At 44.3% G+C, this 21,238-nt stretch overlaps 1 protein-coding gene across 1 annotated transcript; it reads left to right on the top strand.

The window, feature by feature from the left end:
- The first annotated feature begins 248 nt into the window (after positions 1 to 248).
- On the top strand, positions 249 to 19,344 carry LOC136380491 (WD repeat-containing protein 87-like). Its single transcript, XM_066348329.1, has 6 exons — positions 249 to 274; positions 8,106 to 8,223; positions 9,122 to 9,289; positions 9,961 to 12,836; positions 13,290 to 13,561; positions 13,924 to 19,344. The coding sequence occupies exons 2-6, from the start codon at positions 8,152 to 8,154 to the stop codon at positions 19,275 to 19,277; spliced, it is 8,742 nt and encodes a 2,913-aa protein (XP_066204426.1). The 5' UTR covers positions 249 to 274; positions 8,106 to 8,151; the 3' UTR covers positions 19,278 to 19,344.
- Positions 19,345 to 21,238: the final 1,894 nt, after the last annotated feature.

Below are 21,238 nucleotides of genomic sequence, written 5' to 3'. Positions count from 1 at the left end.
CTGTACGCGCTCGCGCACGCGCGGTCGCTGGCCAACTCTGGTCTAATTTGCCGCGGGCCCTGTGGCGAGGACTTCTTTTCCTTTCGAACGCGCGCGCGCGCTACGGGCTCTCACGCTAGGCTTTTTACTGCCGATCGGGCGCTACTGCGCACGCGTGCTCACTCCTTTCGGCTGGGTATATTCTCCCGGCGCGGTGTTCCGGGGGGTTAACGCCTGTGTCGGTGGAGTAGTCCCCAGGCATTCCCCAACGCTTCTACCCAGGCGCTCCTTCCAGGTCTGGTCCTTCACAAACGAACTCCTAGGCGTGCCTCCACACACGCTGTACCTGTCCCTTGTTGAGTCCTATCGTCGCAGGTAATAGGCGCGGCCCGGGATTTAAAGAGGTAGACAAGGCCTCCTTCCCACCAGCGCGGAGGACCGTGACAGCTGCATGTGTAGGGACTCAAGTGTGGTCGCCTTTCCCTGGTTTAGGCAGCTGCAGAGCTTTGCCTTTGAGGGGAGCCTCAGAACAGCCATCCAGAGGGCAGCCTGGGAGGCCTTGTTATTTACCATCCATTCATTGATCACATATTCTAAGGGAAACTAGTGTTTGTTGAGTACCTATCCATGGTGGAATTTCATCCAAATTTAGTCCACTTGCTCACATAATCAATATCTGACCCTTAAAAAAGAAAAAGGAAAATAAAAGGATGTTGCTACTCCTACTCCATAGGGGGTTGTTTACCTAGGGAATTGGATGAAATTTGAAGAACCTGTGGTCAAATAAACCCAGTTAGTACCCTTCCCTCCTCATCCATCCTTCCAAGAAGATGATGCAAAGTAAGACTTGGAGCTGGGAAGCGTATATTTCTTCTTCCTGGGAGAGGGTATAGATCATCCATCTGCTCATTCATTAAATGTATTAGCACTTACTTCATGCCACGTTGGGTGATTATAGGGACACAGGAGAAATCAAGATGGACTGGCCTGACCTGTGGTGGCGCAGTGGATCAAGCGTGGACCTGGAACACTGCATTCGCTGATTACAAACCCTGGCCTTGTGCGGTCAAGGCACATATGGGAGTTGATGCTTCCTGCTCCTCCCCCTTCTCCCTCCCTCTCTCTCTCTCCCTCTCTCTCCCCCCTCCCCCCCTAAAATGAATAAATTAAAAAAAAAAAAGACGGACTGGGTTCCTGCCCTCAAGAAGCTAAGTCCATTGTGGTTATCAGACCACCACCAGACACTGACTATCTAAATCAGTACTGTTAACAAATATATATAATCCATGCCACATTTGCAATTTTTAATTTTAAATTAAAAATTAAAAGAAACAGGTGAAATTAATTAATTTTTTTTAATCTATCTTTTTTTTTAATTAATTAATTTATTTTTTTACAGAGACAGAGAGTCAGAGAGAGGGATAGACAGGGACAGAGAGAGATGAGAAGCATCAATCATTAGTTTTTCATTGCACGATGCAACACCTTAGTTGTTCATTGATTGCTTTCTCATATGTGCCTTGACCGCGGGCCTTCAGCAGACCGAGTAACCCCCTGCTGGAGCCAGCAACCTTGGGTTCAAGCTGGTGGGCTTTTGCTCAAACCAGATGAGCCCGTGTTCAAGCTGGCGACCTCGGGGTCTAGAACCTGGGTCCTCTGCATCCCAGTCTGACGCTCTATCCACTGCGCCACCGCCTGGTCAGGCCAGGTGAAATTAATTTTAATAATTTATTTAGCCTATTCAAAATTATATGTTTAATGAAAAAAAGGATTTACTGTACATTGCTTCAATTTTGAAATTTTAGTTAAAATGAAAACTAAAACCGAGGCTTTAACAAAGGTACTCATTTGAGGCATGGGTTGTCATAGCAAAAGGTTGAAAACTACTTAATGTGTCTCTCTCTCTCTCTCTTTTTTTTTTTTTTTTATTCAGTGAGAAGAGGGAAGGCAGAAACAGACTCCCACATGTGCCCGACTGACGGGAATCCACAGGGAAAGCCCACTAAGGGTGAAAGCTCTGCCCATCTGGGGCATTGCTTGGTTGCTGAGCAACCCGGCTCTTAGCGCCTGAGGCAAAGGCTATGGAGCCATCCTCAGCACCTGGGGCCAACTCTTTCCAATCTAGCCACAGCTGCAGGACAGGGAGAGAGAGTGGGAGAGAAAGAAATGGAAGGAGGAAGGGTGGAGAAGCAAATGGGTGCTTCTCCTGTGCCCTGACCAGGAATGGACCCCGGGACATCCACACGCCATGCTGAAGCTCTACCACTGAGCCAACCGGCCAGGGTTGTACTGTCTCAATATATAGAAATTTGGATAAAAAGTAATAGGTTGGCCACACAGTGGAAACCATGCAACTGGTAACTGTTAGAAGGTGTATTAATATGAGTTCATCTCTCAGAAATATTGAGAAATATATGCTTGTATATGTACAGAAAAACTGTATAAAGATACATCCAGGATCCTGGCCAAATAACTCGGTTGGAGTATTATTCTGATTTCCCAGTTTGATCCCTAGTCAAAGCACATACAGAAACAGATGGATGTTTTTGTCTCTCTCCCTTCCTCTCTCTAAAATCAATCAATAAATTAAAACAAAACAAAAAAGACACAACCAGGGTTATTTTTGTTTAGGGGTAACAGGACAGGTGATGAGGTATGAAAAGGTGACTTTCTTTTTTCTTTTTCTTTTTTTTAAAGGTGACTTTCTTTTCATTATATGTTCCTTAATATGTTTGGAATATTTTTACCATATCCATTTTTTAAATGGAGGAAGATAACTAAGTCATAAGTTTATTTAAATGGAGGATGATAACTAGGTCATAGGATCATTGTAAGAAGTGAAACAATGTAAAATCCCTCTCTACCACTTTACATCCTAATCAATTTTGGATGCTATCATTATTCCCAGGTAACTTTCCACTCAATAGAAACTAGCCCACCCTCAATAATGTATGTTTGTCAACCTGGAAATTGTTTCTTTCTATAAAGATAGGTAAGTATTCTATCTGTGAAGTCGCCTGTAAGGACAGAGTAGCATTCCCAGTACCTGGGGACAGACTTGGGCTCCATATCAGTAATGTCATTCAAAAAAGTAAGTAACACAAGTTTGTCCTCTGGCTTTACAACCCCTCTGACTTTACAGTCAACTCATTAGGCCTTTTTTTTTTTTTTTTTCCAGAGACTGAGAGTCAGGGAGAGGGATAGATAGGGGCAGACAGACAGGAACGGAGAGAGACGAGAAGCATCAATCACCAGTTTTTCGTTGCAACACCTTAGTTGTTCATTGATTGCTTTCTCATATGCGCCTTGTCTGTGGGCCTTCAGCAGACCGAGTAACCCCTTGCTCGAGCCAGCAACCCTGGGTCCAAGCCGGTGAGCTTTGCTCAAACCAGATGAGCCCGCGCTCAAGCTGGTGACCTTGGGGTCTCAAACCTGGGTCCTCCACATCCCAGTCAACGCTCTATCCACTGTGCCACTGCCTGGTCAGGCTCATTAGGCCTTTCTAATGCCAGCTGGGCTTTCAGCACCCTTGTCCCCAAACATGAGAGCCATCTGTAAAGCTATGGGATTCATGCAGGGCCCTACCTCAAAGAATGGAGCACACCACCCTTCTTGTTATATGTACTCACAGCACTTTGTTCTTTTTCTTCTTAAAACTGAGTCACTAGCCTAATTTAATGTTTTAAGGTTGAGAAAATTAAAAGTTGCAGAAATGTTCAGAGAATAACATAACCCCTCATCAGAATTTCCCATTGTAACCAATTTTATGGCTATTTTTAAAAAGATTTTTATTTATTCATTTTTTAGAGAGGGGAGAGAGAGAATGAGAAAGAAAGTGTGTTGGGCAAATAAGTTTGTAAAATCTGTATTTTCTGGATTTGCTCACTTTTATTGTTAAAAATGGCACTACCCACATGAGTGGCCGTCGCCCAGGTAATACAGCTGATTGCCTTTCTGCTTGGGAAGGGGCTTGGTTATGCTAATGTGTGCTGGAGGAGGGATTTCGCTCCAAAATGTTTTAAAAGGAGGAGCTAGGAGGCCATTTTTTGGGAGGAGACCACCTTGTTGCAGGACAAAGAGGCCACGTGGTTGCAGAGGAGGCAGAAATCAAGATGGCGGGGAGCTGAAGGGGAACAGAGGTGGGGCCTTTGATTCTAGGAAAAACCGGAGAAAGTCAGTGGCTTTGCAAGCCCTGAATGGAAAGGAAAGTGTTTTCCTGCTGTGTGTATTCTCTCGCCTGCCGGTTGCGAGCTAGAATAAAGGATGGTCCACCAGTTCTTGGCTCCATTGTTTCATTACGATCTATTCGAGTTCTATGGGAACCTGCATGTGCTTGGCAGCTATGGGAGCCGCAACTACTGGACTTACAGAGAGAGATAGAGAAGGGAGAGGAGCAGGAAGCATCAACTCCCACATGTGCCTTGACCAGGCAAGCGCAGGGCTTAAAACCGGTGACTTCAGAGTTCCAAGTCAAGGCTTTATCCACTGCGCCACCACAGGTCAGGCTATGACTTTTTTTTTCTTTTTTTTTTTTTTGTATTTTTCTGAAGCTGGAAATGGGGAGGCAGTCAGACAGACTCCCGCATGCACCCGACAGGGATCCACCTGGCATGCCCACCAGGGGGCAATGCTCTGCCCATCTGAGGCGTTGCTCTGTTGTAACCAGAGCCATTCTAGCATCTGAGGCCAAGGCTATGGAGCCATCCTCAGCACCCGGGCCAACTTTGCTCCAGTGGAGCCTTGGCTGCGGGAGGGGAAGAGAGAGACAGAGAGGAAGGAGAGGGGGAGGGGTGGAGAAGCAGATGGGCGCTTCTCCTGTGTGCCCTGGCTGGGAATCAAACCTGGGACTCCTGCATGCCAGGATGACACTCTACCACTGAGCCAACTGGCCAGGGCCATATGACTATTTTTTGATGTCTGCTTTCCATGCTGAACTATAAGCTCTTTGGGGTTAGAGCTGTATACCCTCACATTCCTATTACAGAGCATATGGAGCCAATGTCAAAAGGAGCCAGGAGGCCAATAGTGTCACAGTGTGCAGTGCCTCCTAGAGCCAATTCTTTTCTTTTTTTTTTTTTTTTTTTTAAAGATTTTATTTATTCATTATAGACAGGGAAGAGAGAGAGAGAGAGAAGGGGGGAGGAGCAGGAAGCATCAACTCCCATATGTATCTTGACCAGGCAAGCCCAGTAGAGCCAATTCTTTATTACAAAGGCAAGGTTCGCAGGACATTGGCCTTCCAACCTATCAAACACTGACAATATGTTGCAGTGGACTGCAGCTAAGAAAAAGGATGTAGTGCGAGCATTAAGTCCAGCCACAAATCTGGTTTGTCTCCATAGTTAGCAGAACATACCATGTCTCAGCCCCAAATACTGACACCCCCCCCCCAAGTTGGCTGGAAGGCTTGAATTCTCCCATTAGACCAGTGGTTCTCAAAGTGTGCACCAAGGCACACTGGTGTGCCCTAGAAGATTTCCAGGTACGTCCTATGGTATTCCAGAGAAATATGTGCCTGTTGGGGACCAAAAAACCAACAGGATTTTTGGAATTTAGATTTTTGGGGAACAGAGGTGTAGGGAATTGGCTGTAAGCTGACAGTCTGCCCAACCCCCACCTCACTTGCCTGATTAGGTTGCAAACGGCTATTAAGCTGTGGTGCTGGATTGTTTACACTACCCCCATGTTCCCCAGAAAGACTAGAGGCAAGTTTCTTCTATCCTTTGGTGTAAAGTTAAGATGATATGTCTGGTGTGGTTTTCTGCACTCAACACAAGAGTAAAAAGAGAAAAATTCTTCAATGTATTGACAAGGAAATAAGAATTTACCTTTCAATATATGCCCAAACATTGAAGAAATTGCTAGGACACATCAGGCTCATGTTTCTTATAAACACAAGAATGAAAAAACAACACATTCCTGCCCGGACCTGCTGAATTTACTAAATCTTACTAAGAATGTATTTATATATATAAAAAGATAACTTTTTTGTCGTTTTTTTTAACCCCTCTTTTTTATGAATTCTAAAAAGCATAACTCAAAAAATGTAACATAAAAATGTTTTTTAAAGTCAGAATAAATTAAATTTTGTCATATTTATTTTGTTTAACTACCATAAAAGCATGCTTGGACTTTATATTTTTTTCTTTAATATTTGACTTAATTATTATAACATATTTCTCAGAAATTTGTATATAGTGCACCTACAATTATTTGTAGGATTTTTTTTTTTTTTTTTTTTTTTTTTCATTTTTCTGAAGCTGGAAACAGGGAGAGACAGTCAGACAGACTCCCGCATGCACCCGACCGGGATCCACCCGGCACGCCCACCATGGGGCGACGCTCTGCCCACCAGGGGGCGATGCTCTGCCCATCCTGGGCGTCGCCATGTTGCGACCAGAGCCACTCTAGCGCCTGGGGCAGAGGCCACAGAGCCATCCCCAGCGCCCGGACCATCTTTGCTCCAATGGAGCCTTGGCTGCGGGAGGGGAAGAGAGAGACAGAGAGGAAAGCGCGGCGGAGGGGTGGAGAAGCAAATGGGCGCTTCTCCTGTGTGCCCTGGCCGGGAATCGAACCCGGGTCCTCCGCACGCTAGGCCGACGCTCTACCGCTGAGCCAACCGGCCAGGGCCTATTTGTAGGATTTTTAATGTGCCCTGACTTCAAAAAGTTTGAGAACCACTGCATTAGATCATTGTTGGGTTATCAAGATATTAAAAAGTCAAGATCATTGGGATTAAATTATCTGGAGCTCACCCTGTACTTGCTTTTAAGGGATTGGAATCAAATGTGTGAGTGTAATGGGGGGCTGTGAGAGAAGTTTCCTCTGAGGGTAACTTTTGGGATGGGAAACAATGACATAAATAAAAAACAGGTTTGAGGTTAGAAGGCCTTCCTTTTCACTAACCACTAAAAAAAGTGCTTCCAAAGGAAGTTTCCAATTCAGTTGGTCCCGGGTGGGGCCCAATAATTTGCATTTCTAACAAGGGGATGCTGCTGGCCTGAGGGAATCACACTTTAGGGAACCACTTTAAAGGGAAAGTTCACCAGTTTCCTTTGTCTGGCAGGCAGAGGGATGGCCTCTATTGCCCTCTGCTGTTCAGACTTAACTCATGTGTCCAGGGCAACGGGAAAGTACCAAGTATAGGTTTGAAAGAAAAAAATATTTCTCTGAGAACCAAACCAGCCTAATAACAGCAATCATAATAATTGTTGTTTCAGAGTATACTTAAAAAAAAGTATTCACAAGAATTATTTGATCTTTGCAACAATCTTTGCAGTGAAATAACCAAACACTGGCATTTTCATTTTACAAATGAGAAAAACAAACCCATCCTCAGACCAGTAATGAGAGAACTCCCTGGCAGAGGTTAAAAGTAGGATATGTTCACAATCCATCTGGGGAAGTGGAGGTTTGTTTTCATGAAGGCCAAAGATAATGGAGTGCAGAAGAGGATGATGAACAGATTATGCACCAGTAAGAGAACTACTTGACTCCACCACCCTGGGAAAACCTGCAAGGCCAAATGGCTGGATCCTTTCTCCAGCTTTGTTAGGTGGGCTGACCTTGAATCCCAGGGGCCCAGTATCTCAATTTCCTATTTCAGTAGTCAGAGTTGACTCACCATAGAACCACCTAGGAAGCTTGTTACAAATGAAGATCCCTGAGTCCCACCTCTAAGAGTCTGCTTCCATAGGTTTAGAGCAGGACCTAGGGATCTGCATGTTAAGGTATACCCCTTCCCCTGGAATCTTTGGAAACTCCTAGTCCTTGCAAGATGCTCTCTTAACACACCAGCAGAACAAATACTTTATTATTTGCCTGGGACAGTATTCCTTTAAAGCCCCTCTCTGCTACCCTCACCCATAATATCCACTGGATAATGATAGCTAAATTCATCCCTAACTCCTTTATGTACCTTCGCCAAGCCTCAGTTTCCCCATCCATAAAATGAGGTAATCCCTATCTTACTGGGCTGGAAGGAGGATTAAATGAGAAGGTATGTCTTATGTATAGTTCCTGATATTCAAAAAGTATGCAGTAAATATGAGTTCATGGATCTTGCCTTCTGATTCACAGCTCCTCAAAAAGTAGAGTGGCTGAGCTGGCATCTTGGATTTCCACAGGTTTTTAAGCAACAGTCCTGAGCAGGACCAGGGACTACTAAAGGTGATGCCTTCCTCCAGACTCATTCCCCTGTGGAAGGATTTTAAATACCTCCTAAGTGACATACAAAAAGGCAAGGTAATGTATAGTAGGACATAAAAGTGTTATTGCCCACTGTCTATCTTAATAGTTATGAGCACTTCTAAGGAGCGTGGATTTCCATGGAAGCAGGAGGCCGGCAGGGAGACCATAAAGACAATTGACACCTTAGGAGGAAGTGGGCCAATTTCCAAATGAGTGTAGGGACCTTTGCAAAGACATCTTGATAGTGGATGGTGAACACTTGGGAGCGTTGTCAGAGCAAGCAGCCCTCTGGGAAGAGAGATTTTTCTAAAAGGAAGAAGGCACCGGAGAGAACATTTCCCAACCTCAATTTGGCTACAGTTGGCTCTGTGTAAAAGGGTCTGAGGTTCATTTTGCATTTTGCATAGCACAGGCTCTGTCACTGTGGGATAATATATTTTGTATATATATCATCTTTCTCTGTCAAATTTAAAGGCCAGGTAGGTGTCCTAGAAGCCTTTCTTAGTGCAGTTTTAAATTTTAGTAACTTAAAACTGTACTGACCTTTGTAACACCCTTTTACATTGCATGTGGGTTTATGGCACTGCGCTTGCCTGATTAATCTGTTAAATGTGTCTTTTATGACATTTGTACCTTTCAGACAGAAAGGACAAAGTTAGAAGATAGGTATAGCTAACTTCATGGTGAGAAGAACTTCAGTTTCCCCTATGCTCACACTATAAAATTTGCCCATAGAGGCCCTATAGAGCTTCAGTTTTCTTACTTTGGGGGTTTTGTTACATGCTGAGAAGCTCAGGTGTCCCACAGGTGATAAGTTGTAAATGTGGGAGTGTAACAGTAGTCGTCCTTGGCGTTGTGCCATAACTTTGGGAATTGTTTCAGTTGTGGCTTGAATGAGAATATAAGTGCATGTGTGTCCTGGTCTCTTAGTTTATGTCATGCCTATCCCCAGCAAACTGGAGATGACCCAAAGAGTGACATAGTTGTGCTGAGTGACCGGTCCCAGATACTGTTCAAAGAGTCTCGCCAACCTCAACATATGCCACTTATATGCTATTACTTCAGTGATGCCCACTTCTTTGCCTCTCTCTCATGGGTGACAAGCACAAAAGAAATACAGGTAAAACGACCTCATCTTTCTTCTTCTTAGCCCATTCCACAGGGGCCATGCCCATAAAAGGTCCTCACCCCAGACTGACAAAAGAAGATACATGCCTTGAATGAAAGTGACCTAGGGAGCTCCCAGGCATACGGTCTCATTTTGACTCAATCTTATAAAAATTCAAAGAAAGAAAACAAAAATGACCTGGATCCAGGATTCCCCCTATTTCTTTCTCTAATTATAATCTCCATGTTGAATAGAATTTATGGTTCCCCTAGAGCCCTGGTCGGCAAACTGTGGCTCGCGAGCCACATGCGGCTCTTTGGCCCCTTGAGTGTGGCTCTTCCATAAAAGACCACGTGTGGGCGCTACCTCGATAAGAAATGTGCCTACCTATATAGTTTAAGTTTAAAAAAATTGGCTCTCAAAAGAAATTTCAATCATACTGTTGCTATTTGGCTCTGTTGACTAATGAGTTTGCCGACCATTGGTCTTGAGGTGTCCAAGGTTAGGGAAAGAGTCATAGGCTTCCTGCTTTTACAGTATTTCCAACCACCGTAACCAGGGAGTAATAATCACTCTAGAATCTTCCAATTCCCCCTTAGCACAAAAGCAGGGGAAAACAGCTAAATATTCTGCCCTTTCCTCTTCTATTTTCTCTAGGCAGTTTCCATCTTATTCTTTTCTAGGCTGTAGTATGGATGAAGAGCAAAACTGAGGACATGGTTGAGAAGAGGACATTTTCTATGACTGAACGATTGCCACCCATCCAGTGTATGGTACACACAGGTTCCTTTCATATCCTTGTGGCCTACTGTGATGACCTACTCCTGCGGCTATTTGGGGACCATTTCCGGTCATTCAAACCTCTGAGTATAGTTCCCTGCCACTTTAACATCAACTGCCTCTGTTATGACCCAGAAATGAAGATGCTTCTGTCGGGCATCCTGGGGGCAGTAGTCACCTGGATCATCGAGCAGACTGGTAAGGGCCTCCAAATCGCTTACATGGTTCCCATGTCTAGTGATGAGCTTGTCCTGGACATCATATTGAACGGTCCCAATGGCTCTCTGCTAGCCCTGTGCGAGACTGTGGTGAGGGTCCTTGAGCGCCAGGGCCTCGGCCAGCTGGAAGAGGTGAAGAGATTTGTTTCTACCACTAGTGGCTCCTCTATCACCTGCTGCTTCACCTGTGTTGCTCAGGGCTTTCTCTATGCTGGAAACAGGACTGGGGACATCCAAGTATGGAGCCTCAGTCAGAGCTGCTCTCTGAACAGTTTCAAGGCCCATTCCTCATCAGTGATATATATCCGCAGCCGGCCCGAAGCCCACACCCTGCTAACAGCTGGCAAGGAGGGTTTCATCAAGGAGTGGAACCTTACCTCTGGGAACCTATTGCGGCAACTAGAACTTGGAGAGGAGTTATATCGACTCCAGTTTATTGATGACATTACTTTCTTTTGCCAAACTACCCATACTTTCTCTTTGCGCCGTCTGCCCTGCTTCTATAGCCTCTTCAATGTCTGCGGTTCTTCTCCAGAGCAGGTGCGTCGGGTCCACTGTGGTAATAACTGGTTTCGGATCCTATGCACTACTGAGGATGGCTTATTGCACTTTGTGTCCCCACTCACAGGGGAACTTCTGGTTCTTACCTGGCCCCTCTCAATTCTGGACCACGTTATGGATTGGGCCTATGACCCAGATAACGAGGAGCTCTTTGTAGCAATGGGGGGCTCAGAGGTGCTAATTTTTGACACAACCCGCTGCCCGTGCCCAGCCAAGTATATTTTATGCACCTCACCAGATTCTCAGGACTCAGTACAATGTCTGGCTTATGGTCATTTCCACCTGGGTCGGGGTCTAGAAGGACTAATGTTCTGTGGACACCGGAGTGGTGTGATAAGAGTACTTTCCCAGCACAGCTGCGCCCGAATAGAGAAATTCACACACTTTGGGGCTGTGTTGGCACTCTCTACACTGCCTGGAGGAATTTTAGGAGGCCGAGAAAACTCTTGGCTCTGTTCCTATGGAATGGATGACTACATACACCTCTCAGAAGCTGTGCTTGTTGGGACCAGAGTAGAACTACGGCCTCTAGCCAGCATTCTCAGCAGTTGTCACCTGAAACACCTGATCCTCTTGCCAAAGTCTGTGGGTGCCATCACAGAGACTAACTGCCTGCGTCTCTGGAATTTCCAGGATTTTCTGTTCTCTGGGGCACAAAAAGGCTCCAAGTTTATAGAGACATTGCCTCTGCACCAGTGTGCAATTACGTCTTTTGATGTATGCCTGACCTTGAGTCTTTTTGTCACAGGTGGTATTGATGGTTCTGTCCGGATCTGGAACTTCCACGGTAGACTCATAGCCATGCTAGACTCATCACTGCATTTTGGCCCACTCTGCTTTGCAAATGATCGGGGCGACCTGCTCGTGTCTTTCAACCAGAGTCTTTATTTGGTATCCTGTTTAAAACTGCTTCCCCCAACCCTGCTGGCTCGCCTTTCCTTTATGAGCATGGCAGATGAAGTGCTAGAAGTCCCTAAACCTTTCACACCAAGTTTCTTCTTCTCCTTTGAGACCATGTTTGTGCCCAAGTATATCAACCTTGGGAAAGGGAAACAGGAATTAGTGGGTCTGGAGAAACTTGTCAATAAGCGGGCCATTGCCTTTGACCAGACTGTGCCACATGTCATAGAAGAAGATGAACAAGGGAGCCTTGTATTACTGTCTACTATAACACGTGGTGCCTTGGATGAGGAGGAAGCTGATATAAGGTTGAGCAAACCTTCTTCCCGTTATGTGGTTCCTCCCCAACTACGGTTGACTACCTGGGATGGACTCAACCCTTATCAGATACTACAACACTACTTTGGTTATGGGCAGAAATGGCTCTTTGCTCCTGATTGTTATATCCCTAACTCAGTGATTCGTGCCCGTCTTTGGCCAGAGGGCAGCCCGATATACCTACAATGTAACCTGCATACACCCATACGGAAATTGGAATGGAACAAGCCTCAACAGTTCTTCTGGCACAGTAGGGTAAGACCGATACATGATGTAAAAGAACATCCAAAAGAAAAGGAAGATGAAGACTTTCTACAAAAGAGACTATCTAAAGATGTAACTTATAGTGTTCTTACAGACCCAACAAACCGCAGTTGGCTGGGAAGAAAGATGAGCGAAATAGCTATTAGTAGCTTGATTGAGACAGTCCTTAACTTTATGGACTGTGTTCCTTCCCCACTGAAGTACCAATGCTGTATTGGTGCACTAGGGCAAATCTTTGCTTCTTACCAGGTGTCTCCAACCCTGCGCTCTGAAACAGCCCATCGTCTGCTGGATGATACAACCAATTCTAATCCACTTATCCGAGAGCTAGCCTGGGAAGGGTTGAAGCGTCTAGGAATGGTCACTCATCTCTTTGCCATTCCTCTGGCCCAAGGGTTAATGGACAAGGACCAAAGAGTGAGGGCTAAGGCACTGACCCTCATGGCTGACACTGGAATCCACTCTAAGACTTCACTCTTAAACCTGATCCAGAACCGCGAGACTTTCCGGGAGCTGCAGTAAGTTCTTTGTGCCATCCTCAATTCTTTACTAGCTTCTCATTGTCTTCCTCCCCTTCCCCATTTTCACCTTCCATTTTTTTACTATCTCTTCATCCCTGTTCATTGGCTTTTCCTGTCCTTGTTCACTGTTCATAGTCTATTTCCATTCCTAGGCTAACTTGACAATCCCTTGACTGCTCCACTTCTTCTCCTATTTCTGTCTGCCCCCTACCTCTTCAAGTTTCCCATTTTTTCCCTTTTCTCCTACTCCTGCAGCCTTCATACAGATGACTCCATCCACTGCCATCTTATCTTCCTAAACATTTGCTTTCTTCTTGGCCATACGTTACCTTTGCATACACTGTCTCTGTGGTCCACTTTGCCAAGCTCCCTGCCTGTTCTACATCATTTCTTTTCCTCTCATTCTTTTCATAATTCAGCATGTTCTTTCTTCTCCTTTGACTTTCATAGGCAGGAAATAATTGGGGAGGAAACCCTGGACAATCTGCTGGGGATGCGTGCCACAGATCTCCAAATCCTTCATACTCAAGTGGAGCAGCGATTGAATGAAAACCTGACCTTTTCACATGGGGATGAAAAGCCTACTTTTTCTTTAGATGTCTCAAGGTTTTATGAAAGCCTATCCATTTCCAAGCATTCTGATATAATTCCTGAAGAACCTGAAGTTGTCATCAAGCCCAGCAAAGGCCAAAGACGGGGCCAACCAGGGGGCAAAAAGCAAAGTATGTATGGGGTGATTCAGTTCATGCCTCCTTGTCCCCACGGGGCAGGGTAGTTTAGGCTAAAATGGGTTAAGAGATACCAGGTAGGAGTAGAGATAAGTAGAAAGCTTTTCACAGAAAAGAACCTTCCTAGGAAGAATTTACTCAAACTCAGGAAGACATCAAGGCTTCTCGCTCTAGGATTTTGAGTGGGGACATTGGGACTAAAGCAAGGAGAATGTCTTTTTTTTTTTTAAAGGCCTCAGCCCCATATGTTGCTATTTCTTTTTTGGAAGTCCTCTTAGCTCATACCAGATATTGGAAAGGGTTTTATTTAAGCCTTCCATGATTTCCTTATCTACATCTTCTGATTTTCTTTACAGCCCGAAAATTGTTGCGGGTCGTTAAGAAGATGAAAGAGACTGATGCAGAGCCAAGTCCCTTAGAGGATGACAGTGATCAGAGTAAAGCTGCACCAATTGAGGTGGAGTATATAGGCATCTATTCTGGGTCTTCAACCAGCAGTGTACTAAAGATTTCAAAAGATGCTGAACAACAGCCTTCAGAGAAAGATATCTCAAAGGATGATGCATTGACTCTGAAGATGCTAGAGAAAATACTTGACAAAAGAGGCAAGAAAATAACAGTTAAGAAATCCAGAAAGAGGCACAAGAAAATGACAAAGGAAGCTGAAGTTATCATTGAAGAACCTCTGCATAGTATAAAGAAAGAACCAGTTGTGAAGAAGGAGAAAGACAGAGAGCGTGGTGCCTCTGGAGCTCCTGGCCACAGGGTTACCCCTGGAGATGGCTTATCATGGAGAAATGATCTATGTCGTCTTATGACCCTAAGGATATCTGGTTCCCAAACAGAAATGTCAGAATCTCTAAACACTGAGTTAGTGACCATAGCTCAGGAGGTACTGGCAGATAAGCACCCAAGCTGGGAGCTATTTGAGAAGATCTGTCCACTGCTAAAGAAAGAAAGTGAGGGTCTGCTTGAGGACCTTAGCTGGGATCTAGCCTCACCAGAAGAGAAGCCAGTTTTTATTTACGAAGGAGCAGTTAGAGAGGACATGGTGACCAGAGACACTGAAGAGATACCGGAGGAGCAGGGGCAAGTACAAAAGGAAACAGGGGACATACAGGACTTACAGGAAACCCACGACAAGGAAAAGGAAGTTGATCTTTTAGAACAAGGTGACCTAACTGAGGAGAAACGAATACTGAAGAAAGAAGAAAAGAAATCCTCTAAGAAGCCCTCTAAGCAAAAGAGGGGAGCAATCCAGAAGGAAATAAAAGTGGTTAAAAAAGAAAGGAAAATGACCAGAAGAGAGAAGGGTGTGAGTCAAGAAGTGGAGGAAATGGCCAAACTAGAGGGGACAGTGGTTGAGCAAGAAGCAAGACCAGATGTGGATAAGAGGAAGCAGTATTGGAAAACATCCTGGGATAAGTGGAAACAGGCTCATGGTGAGACAAAGATATCCTGGAATAAATGGAAGAAAGCATGGGACAGTGGGTATTTTAAGGAAGAGGAGAAACCACAGGAAGACGAAGAGAAGCTATTTCCAGATAAGGAAAAATTGGATGGGGGAAAGGAGGAGCTAGGATGGAATGAAGAGGCACAGGTCTTGGAAAAGATGTCACACAGGTCCAGGGAGCAAAATCTCAAGGATGAAGAGGAATTGACCCTAGAGATAGAAGAATTTCCTCAAATGTGGGAAAAAGAAAAAGAAGAAGAAGAAGAAGAAGGAGAAGGGGAGGAGGAGGAGGAGGAGGAAGAGGAGTGGGAGGAAGAGGAGGAGGAGCTGGTGACAGAAGAGCAAAGACAGATCCATAAAGAATATAAACAAGCCCAGGTGGAGAGGAAACAAGCCCAAGCTGAAAGAAAACGAGCCCGAGAAGAGAGGAAGCTGGCACAAGAAGAAGAGAAGCTAGCACAGGTAGAGAGAAAACTGGCTCAGGAAGAGAGGAAACTAGCCAGAGATTACAGCAAACTGGCTGAGAGAGACATGAAAATGGTCCCGGAAGAGAGGAACTTTGTCCAAAAAGGGGAAATATTGGCCCAAAGAGAGGAATGGCTAAGTCAGGAAGCAGAGAAATTGGCCCAGAATAGGAAGAAACTGGCCAAGAAATTGGAGAAACTGGCTAGCAAAGAAGAAAAAATAGCAAAGAAAGGAGGGAAGCTGGTAGAGATAAAAAAGATATTGGCCCAAAAAATGGGGAAAGTGGTCCAGAATGAGCAAGATCTGGCATGGCAAGAACAGGAACTAGCCCAGGAACTGGAGGAGCTGACATGGGAAGAAGAGGAACTGGTTCAGAAAGAAGAGCAACTGAATCAGGAAGAGGAGGAACTGGATGAGGAGGAGAAGACACTGGCCTGGAAAGAGGAGGAACTGGCTATAGAAGAGAAAACATTGGTCCAGGAAGAAGAGCTGCTGATCCAGGAAGAGAAGAAACTAGCCCAGGACAAGGAATATCTGCCTGAAGAAGAAGAAAGACTTGCCCAGAAAAGGGAGCAATTGATGGAGAATAAGGAAAAACTGGCCCAGGAAAGAGAAAAATTGATCCAGAAAAAGGTGGAACTTGCAAACAACAAAAAGATACTAACCTGGAGGGGGAAGCTTTTGGATCAAGAGAAGGAGAAGCTGGATCAGAGGAAGGTAAAATTGATTCAAAGGAAAGAGAACTTGCAAAAGCTCAAAGAAAACCTTGCTCAGAACAGAAAGAAATTAATACAAGTACAGGAGAAACTGGACATATACAAGAAGAAATTGTTTCAGGTAGAGGAGAAGCTGATGAAGGAAAAGCAGGAACTTTTCCAGGGGAAGGAGAAACTGGCTGATGTAGAGAAAGATCTGTCCCAAGTAGAGGAAAATATGGCTGAGAAACAGCACAAGCTATCCCAGGACAAAATGAAATTAGCTATGGAGCAGAGGGAAATATTTCAAGAATTGAAACTGCTCAGTAGGGAAGACAATATTACTAAGAAAGAAAAGGCATTAGGCATGGAAATGAAAAAACTGGCCCAGGAGAAAGTGATACTGGATGAGGAAAAGGAAACTCTCTCCAAGGGAGAGACTCAAGAAACCTCAACAGAGAGTAAACTTAATAAGAATGAACTAGAATTAATTAAGAGGAAATTGTCACTAGAGGAGAAGATACTGATATATGAAGATAGAATATTGGCCACAAAACAAAGGAACATTGCTAAAGGAAATTTAGAATTTACTAGAGAAGGAAGAGTATATGCCCAAGAAGAAAGGAAGCTGGCCAAAGTAGCAAGGAAACTCATTAAAGAAAAGATAAACAAGGAACCATCAAAAGTGAGCAGAAAAATCTTAAAGGTATTTCAAAACTTTATTGAAAAAGAAAGGAGACTAACCCAGGAAAAAATACAGATGACAAAGATAAAGAGGTCATTCTTGGCTAAAGAAAGTAGACTGAACAAAGAACAAACTGAACTTGATGCCAAAGAATGGGATATTTCCAAGGAAGAGTCAGAAATGACCGAAGATGAGAAGAAACTGGCTAAGAAACAGAGAAAACTGGCCAAGGAAATGAGAAAAATGATAAAGAAAGAGAAAAAAATAACTGAGGAAGAAAGCACATTGGCCAGGCAACAGAGAGAAGTCATACAGGAAGAAGAGGAGGAAAGAATAACAGTGGAAGAAGAAATGCCATTCCTTAAACAAAAGTCAAGACAGAGAAAAGCATTCAAGAGAACTGATATGCCGCAGGAAGAATTTCCCAGTAAAGGGGATGAGGTGGAAAGTGAAGAGAGCTTTTCTGGAGAAATAGAAAGCCTGTTAGATGAAGTAGAGCAAGAGAGTTTGTCTGAGGAGGAAGAAGAGGAGGAGGAGGAAGAGAAGGAGGAGGAAGAGAGGGAGGAGGAAGAAAAGGAGCAGGAAGAGAAGGAGGAGGAAGAGAAGGAAGAGAAAAAGAAGGAAGAGGAGGAGGAAGAAGTGGAGGAGAAGGAGAAGATGAAGAAGAAAAGGAAGAAAGTGGCGCAGGAGGAGGAGGAGGAGGAAGTGTTTGAGAAGGATGAAAGCATGAGTGAGGAAGAGATGGAAAGTTTGAGTGAGAAAGAAGATGAAGAGGAGCAAAGTTCATTGGAAGAAGAGATAGAAAAGGAAAAAGAGGCCTTAAAAAAAGAGACACTATTTAAGTTACAAGAAAAAAGAGGAAAGACTATAGGAGGAATAGAAATAGTCCCTTCTATTAGAAAAAGAATCGTTGAGGTCAAAGGCAGTGATATAAATCTGGAACTTCTGAAAAGCCCCTCTAAGAAATTGATCTCAACAGCTCTGGCGAAGGAAGAGACTATACCAGCATCAGTGTCTACAAAACAAATATTCTGGAAAGATAAGGCCACAGTACCTGAGGCACGAAAGATATTTCCATGGACAAGGTTTATGCATAAACAAGAAAAACTGTTGAAAAAATATCAGCCCACTCCTCTACAAGTTTTGAAATCCCAGGTGCCAGACTTAAAGACCCCATATTTATCCCACATATTGAAGAAGACCATGGAAGCTCAGAAACTCCAAGGCAAACCACTACAGAACAAGTGGCAGTGTCTTTTGAAGCATCAAAAATCTCTAATGGAACAGACTACAGTACAGTTATCTGTGCCCCAAATCCAGGCTGAAGAAATACATGAATTTGTAAGCCTTTCAGATATAGAGTGGATCCACCATGTCCTAGAACGAATGGAAGCAGGAGAACAGCTTTCCAGAGACAATTTCCACAGATTGTGCCAACTTCTCAAAGACCTCACCTCAAAGGGAAACTTAGAGTGGATGTATCTAGCTAGACTTCAAGCTATCATTCATCATCACAGGCAGATCTTGGAATCACGAAGCAAACATATTTTAAAACCCAGTAAGAAGCCCATGGGTCCAAAATACCTGAAAGTGATTCCTCCTATAAAAAGAAAGAGAATGGAAAGCTTTCTAAAACCTTTGGCTTTCCCCACACCAAAGTCCTCATTAGCTACCAAAAGGAGTCCAGACCCAAAGACTATAAATTGGCATATTCTAGGAGAGCCTTACAGGAGTGCATGGACAGAGCAGACATTCAGTGCCCTCAAAGAGATAGAGATACAACCCTATTTTCCAACCACAAGGCACATTTGCACAGGTGCCCATGCCTCTGTGGAAAAACAAACCCTGGCCCTGATGTTTCAAAAGGACTTCTTGGCTTTTAAGGATAAGGGCAGGTTTCCCAGATTGCCTAAGGTGGAAAAGAAGGCCCAGCACAGCTCTAAAAAACAGGAAGAGGTTCCTCTATGGGAAACATTTGTGGCATTGTACCATGTTTTACGCATGTTGCGGGAGCGATATGCAGATGACAGTGCTGCTTGGCTGGAACAGTTCTACCATCTCATGGATCTTTACCAACTTAAGTCCCCCAGAATCCAGAGATTGCTTCAGGACCTGATACTAAGAGAGGAACCCCAATCCCGTGAGATCATCTACAAAGAAGCCCTAAAGGCCATGGAACTAGTTCCTGGGGAGCGGTTGTTTTACCAGCTGTTTTGTGGTCACTCTCACATCCCTAGAGGTCCTTTGGAGTTCCAGGAGGTGGTGTCTCTCTCAGGGCAGAACAACGTGCGTACCTTGCTTCCCATGGGCATTGCCCATTATGGCATCTTAGAACTTGCCTGGAAGAGCCTGTCCCAAGCTGATATTCACCTCACCAAGGAACTGCCCCTCATTATTGCTCCTACCCCCTAATTTGGGATTGACTGGATGTCAGGAATTTTCATTCCCACCAGAGAAAGGCCTTGTCACCAGATCTATACCTTTATTCCTAGGGCCCATACAGAGGTAGGACCAGGCCAAAACCCTTTCTGTACCCAACTCCAGAAGCCAGCTTCTAGATGTGGGATAAAGAGGAGGTTCTCATATTCAATAAGCTCTGTGATGTGACTCTTTTTCTCCAATGTTGCTTCTCCAGAAAGGGAGCTGGGGACACCTGATACATACTCCAACGAGTGGGAAACCTTACTGAAAGGGAGTGGTGCTCACTCTTTGGAGGCCTTCACATCGAAGAGTCTGTCCTTGTCCTCGTCCTTTCTTGTCGCCAACCATCCTCTCCTAAAGACTGTACAGAAAGGAAAGCACCTGGCACAAACGTGGATATACATATATTTCACATTAATGCGGGGCATTGATATAGTAGAAAGAAAATGGATTTTAGAATCAGAATACCTGGTGTTTTGTCCCTTAGTTTTGGAGGGTACACAGTAGAACAGGGGTCGGGAACCTGTGGCTCACGAGCCAGATGTGACTCTTTTGATGGCTGCACCTGGCTCGCAGACAAATCTTTAATAAAAACAATAATAACGTTAAAAATATAAAACATTCTCATGTATTACAATCCATTCATTTCCTACCGATATTGTTCATGGTTGCAGGTGGCTGGAACCAATCACAGCTGTCCTCTAGGACAACACCAAATTTTTATTGGATAATGTATAACATACATGGGTCGTTGTATGGCTCTCACGGAATTACATTTTAAAATATGTGGCGTTCATGGCTCTCTCAGCCAAAAAGGTTCCCGACCCCTGCAGTAGAGGCAGGTTCTATCTCCCTCATCATAGCTCTTTATACTGACTTGAATCCAAAACAGCTGGTGTGGAGGGCATGGAGGAGACCCTCAGAGTAAAGGAAAAAGCTTCAGCAAGTTCTATCCAGTATCTTATCACTGGATGTCACTAACAAGGCCATTTGAGGTTAAAAGAGATAGAAAAGGAGGGAAGCCTATATCTTTCATTACCTTTTCTAATACCTGGATGTAAGATTTGGGAAATATGATATAATTTGGAAGACTAAGTGAAAGTTCAAATAGGCCCCCAGCTGCCTAGGGAATTATGATCCTTCCCTCTAGCAATTAAAGAGACAAGAGTTACGAGAAAGAGCTAGTAAAGTGGAGGAAGTTGACACTGCCAGTAATCATGTTCCCTCCCTGATCTTCTCTTCCCACCAGCGAGACTGTAGAACTGCCTCTTTCTAGGTAAGCTGAGTCTTCCCACAGCTTCTGGCAAGCAGCCCACCTGTGCCATTTGCCATCCCATCCCACCTCTCCTTTGTTTTTCTCCTTCCTCCACCTGAGTTTTCTTTTGTGGTGAATCCAGGGATAGAAGGAAAAAGAACATTCTGAGAAGTTGAGTTCACCTTGGAGGCCAAGGGCAATGACCACCCTAGGTATATAATTGGGTTCTTCCATGCCAGACTACATACTAGGCCACATGGAGAATAGGAGAGCTGTGGGTGGGGGGTAGGGAGCCTTAAAAACGATGACTGACCTAACAGCTGGACAAGGCAGCAGAAGCAAGCATGGCCCAGCTGGCTCTTCAGCCTCAGCCTGAATAATTTCTCCTTTTTGGCCTCTGTTTACTTGTCTGTGTCAATAGAGAATAGTGAACAAATTGCAAACATCAGGCGCAAAGAGGGGATATCACTATAGGTCCTACAGACATTAAAAGGATAAAAACTATGATGAACTAACAACATGAATTTAACAACATAGATGACAACATAGACGGACAAATAACCTTGACAGACCAAGAAAGGGAATAGCAGTACCTATTACTTCATTTTGCAGGATATCACTAATTCAAAAATAAATATGTATCCCCATATTCATTGCAGTGTTGTTTGCAATAGCCAAGATCTGGAAATAGTCCAAG

This window comes from Saccopteryx leptura, chromosome 9 (assembly GCF_036850995.1).
Source record: "Saccopteryx leptura isolate mSacLep1 chromosome 9, mSacLep1_pri_phased_curated, whole genome shotgun sequence".
In the NCBI taxonomy this organism is placed as follows: domain Eukaryota; kingdom Metazoa; phylum Chordata; class Mammalia; order Chiroptera; family Emballonuridae; genus Saccopteryx; species Saccopteryx leptura.
This window is presented reverse-complemented; position numbering and strand designations above follow the sequence as displayed.

Bases quoted from the DNA above. Each gene is read 5' to 3' on its own strand.
- LOC136380491 (XM_066348329.1), top strand. From the start codon at position 8,152: ATGCCTTCCTCCAGACTCATTCCCCTGTGGAAGGATTTTAAATACCTC. The intron at 12,837-13,289 runs GTAAGTTCTTTG...TGACTTTCATAG, and splicing joins GAGACTTTCCGGGAGCTGCA to GCAGGAAATAATTGGGGAGG. The intron at 13,562-13,923 runs GTATGTATGGGG...TTTTCTTTACAG, and splicing joins ACCAGGGGGCAAAAAGCAAA to CCCGAAAATTGTTGCGGGTC.